This window comes from Corvus brachyrhynchos, unplaced genomic scaffold (assembly GCF_000691975.1).
Source record: "Corvus brachyrhynchos isolate BGI_N302 unplaced genomic scaffold, ASM69197v1 scaffold44, whole genome shotgun sequence".
NCBI lineage: Eukaryota > Metazoa > Chordata > Aves > Passeriformes > Corvidae > Corvus > Corvus brachyrhynchos.
The window spans coordinates 1,262,266-1,265,593 of NW_008238359.1; the positions used below are offsets into that span (position 1 = coordinate 1,262,266).

General features: G+C 37.8%; 1 protein-coding gene across 3 annotated transcripts in view; it reads right to left on the reverse strand.

The window, feature by feature from the left end:
* Window positions 1-345: 345 nt before the first annotated feature.
* The window catches only part of GUCY2F (guanylate cyclase 2F, retinal), a 42,525-nt gene continuing 39,542 nt past the window's right edge, over window positions 346-3,328 (reverse strand). For 2 of the 3 annotated variants that reach the window (XM_017736012.1, XM_008634898.2), the window contains one exon: window positions 346-3,253. In XM_017736012.1, coding sequence (XP_017591501.1) covers window positions 3,115-3,253 — 139 coding nt within the window. In that variant the 3' untranslated portion in view covers window positions 346-3,114. The remainder of the gene's footprint in view (window positions 3,254-3,328) is intronic. The other variant, XM_017736011.1, reaches the window with a different exon arrangement.

The following is a 3,328-nucleotide window of genomic DNA, read 5'->3' on the forward strand; positions in this document are numbered from 1 at the left end:
ATCTTCATATTTTTTAATGAGAAATGTGCTGTGGGGAATGATATTGCCCCCTCCTCCCATTAACATCTGTTATGGGAAACTTTCCCAGACCTGGGCCATTGCAGCTGTTTGGGCACTCATCCACGCTGTGGTTGCTCCCTATTTTTCTTGGATTCTTCTGCATCTTCTCTGTCTGACTGTCTTGCCACTGGCTTGTGTATCTTGAGACCTGTTTTTAAATTATTGTGTAATCCAGTGAATATGTGAACGGGGGTCTCCATATGTGCCTTATCTTCAAAAGGAGATGAAAAGTAAGCTGAGAAGTCAGCTGAAGGTAAATATACAAACTAGAATGAGATTTTCAGGTGGAGGGATAGGTCTTCAATGATCTTTATTGTCTTACATTGTACATTGACTGCTAAAAATACTCTATGAAATACAAACTATATTCAGATAGTGTTTATGTTATGTAAATACATCATCTACATCTCTCAGTGGATTTGCATGATTACATGAAAATTCGCTCTATAACATTAGTGGTAAAACTTCCAGCCATCGTGTGGTATGTTCTTGTTGATAATGGTTACTACAATGTGTGCTTCCCTATCCAAAAATCCACCAAATGCCTTGTCCACAATCACCCGAGAAGCCTGATGTGGAGTTACAAAAATTTACATTTGCTGCTTCCAGCCCACATCTTCCTCATTACAACATACTAGCACTAGTTTTAGGAGCAAAGTAATAACATAAAAGAGCATGACACAGTAATCTTAGTTTGTATGGGAAGAAATCTCATGAGTGAACCTAAATCTGTCTACACAGAACAATACCAGGAAAATATAAATATATTTTATGTATTTCTAACAGTAGCTGTAATCACACTCAGGGATGAGTCCTTGGCCTCTTCCTGTTGAAACTAAGAGGAAAAATTACCACTGGCTTCAAAGAGAATAAAGAATTATCCTGGGATTACTAAAGTCATGCTTCTCTGCTACCCTTTCCCACAGATTTACTATCTTAATTTTTAAAAGGAATTCAAAGAATGTTGTTTATTTTAGAAGACTAGAGGCTGAAGAAAGAATTCAAAACCATGTGCAGAAGTGTGGGTGGAAATCTCGTTTCAATCATTTTCATGGAAAATTCAGGTTGACTTAACCCACTCTGCTTTGTAACAGGACAGCAATGATAAATGTTTTCCTTTTTACATGGGAAAATAGTGGAAAATACATGAATTATGCAGATTTTTTTTGATTTTAAACTCATGTTTGCACAGACCAATCCAGATAACGTCCCTCTCTGGAAACGTATGTTGAGGTGTATTGTGTCAGAATTACCTACCCCATGTCTCTTCCATAGGACTTTATTTCTGAATGAAATTTTAAACAGAGGGTGAGCACAGGGAAGAAAGTGAAGGCTTCCCTAATCCCTGTTTGACAGCTCGAGTGTTGTATGTGCCTTTTGACAGATGTCCTTCAAGGGCCAACTTCTCCCACATGGAATATCAACTCACCACTAAAAAAACAAAACCAGGTGCCACAGAGTAAAAGCTCATTATTAAAGAGCATTAAGGAATTTCCCTTCTGTTTTTGCTTTTCAGATGTTTATACTCCAAACAGATCTTACTTTGACAGTGCATGTTTTATACTTGATACAGTGAATTAGTTGTGCAAATGCTGTGTTCCTTAGCTTTGTGAAGCCAGACTCACCTTGTTTCATAAAGGTATTTGCAGTATTGAATGAAAATTTGCCAAATGGTTGTTGACTCTTATTTATTATCTGAATGGTAAAAATCTGTTTTGATTGGTCTGATGACAACAGTTCAAATTGAGCTTGAGAAAGGCCTAAGTGTTCTCAATTAACACCTTCTGGTAGTAATATTGATTAAATTACCATACTTGCTCTTCTCTTCAGCCTTGCAGAAGAGACAACAATTCCCAGAAGGTTGTTAGAAGCCAGATGTTGGGGATAAAAATCTTGGAAGAAGAAGGGCCCAACACCAAAATTATTTGGCTTTGAGGAAGTGTGCTCTGGTGGAAGTACCTACAGGCCAGATATTTACCATTATAGAAAACTTTTCACCCATGGGGAGGCTTACTTTATAGACAAGTGCCTTAGAGACCACTTGGAGATTGGAAAGGAAAAAGAGTGACGGGGTTTAGGCTTTGCATTGCTTTAATGATGTTCTCTTAATTCCCTCAGCCCCACTTTTGCAGGGAAAAAAAATTCATATTTTATTAGTATTTCTCAGCTAATCGAACTACATCTCAGTTTTGCAATATCTTGGTATTCCATTTTCATCTTGTTTTAGGATGAAAAGCATAAAATATCTTAGATATCCTGTATATGTGTGTGTGTGTAAAGCAAAAAAAAAAGTTCTTGCTATTCAGATCTGGATTTGTAATATGACACATTTTGACATTTTGAGCAGAATCTCATTTTGGAATTTGAAACAAATATTGATTCATACCAAACTGTTTCAATTCAAAACTGTCATTTCATTTTGAAAATACCATTAAATTGGCATTTGCAGCTGAAATGTCAATTTGAAAGAAAATGTTTCAGCTTAAGTTGACATACAGGAATAAAATATTTGGATTCAAAATTTCTCTCTGTGGGAGAGTAAAAATATTTTTTGTTGTTGTCCAAAACACTTTCTTCTCAATTGCACTCATTTTCATGAAACCAGAGCTTCCCACAATACCAACAGGAAAACAACTAGTTAATGTGGAACAGTTAAACCATTTTAGCACTTGGCATTGTTGTTTGAATCCAGGCCCAAGGGCAGCTGGACTTGTTAGTGCTGCCATGCAGACCTAACTAAAATATTCTTCAAACTCATCCTTGTGACCGTTGTGCTCATGAAGAGCTGGAACTACCATTGTCATCACCATCACTTTCCTCCCCAGTGCACCTCTCCCAAAAGCACACACATACAGCTCTGAGATGGTGCCCAGTTTCACAAGAGATGATGGTAAGGATTCATCCTCCTGCTCTGGTTCACCCTCTCCAAGAGCTAAGAGGCTTCATTAGTTATACTGCTTTGGGCTGTCTGGGGTCTAAATGGAGAGTGTGAGCTCTGTTGGACTGGCTTCAAGGTGTCCCTCCCGATCTTACTAGTTCTTTGCTGTGTTTGTCTCAGATTTCATCCTCTTCAGAACTTATTCCAGCCTCCTTCATGCTTCCCATCTCTTTAAAGTTTGCTTTTCTTAGTGTCCTCTTTGTGTTTCTCAGGACAGATTTGAATTTCCTGGTCAGTACATCTGGCCAATTGTGACTGCAAAAAAGAGAAGAGAAGAGAAGAGAAGAGAAGAGAAGAGAAGAGAAGAGAAGAGAAGAGAAGAGAAGAGAA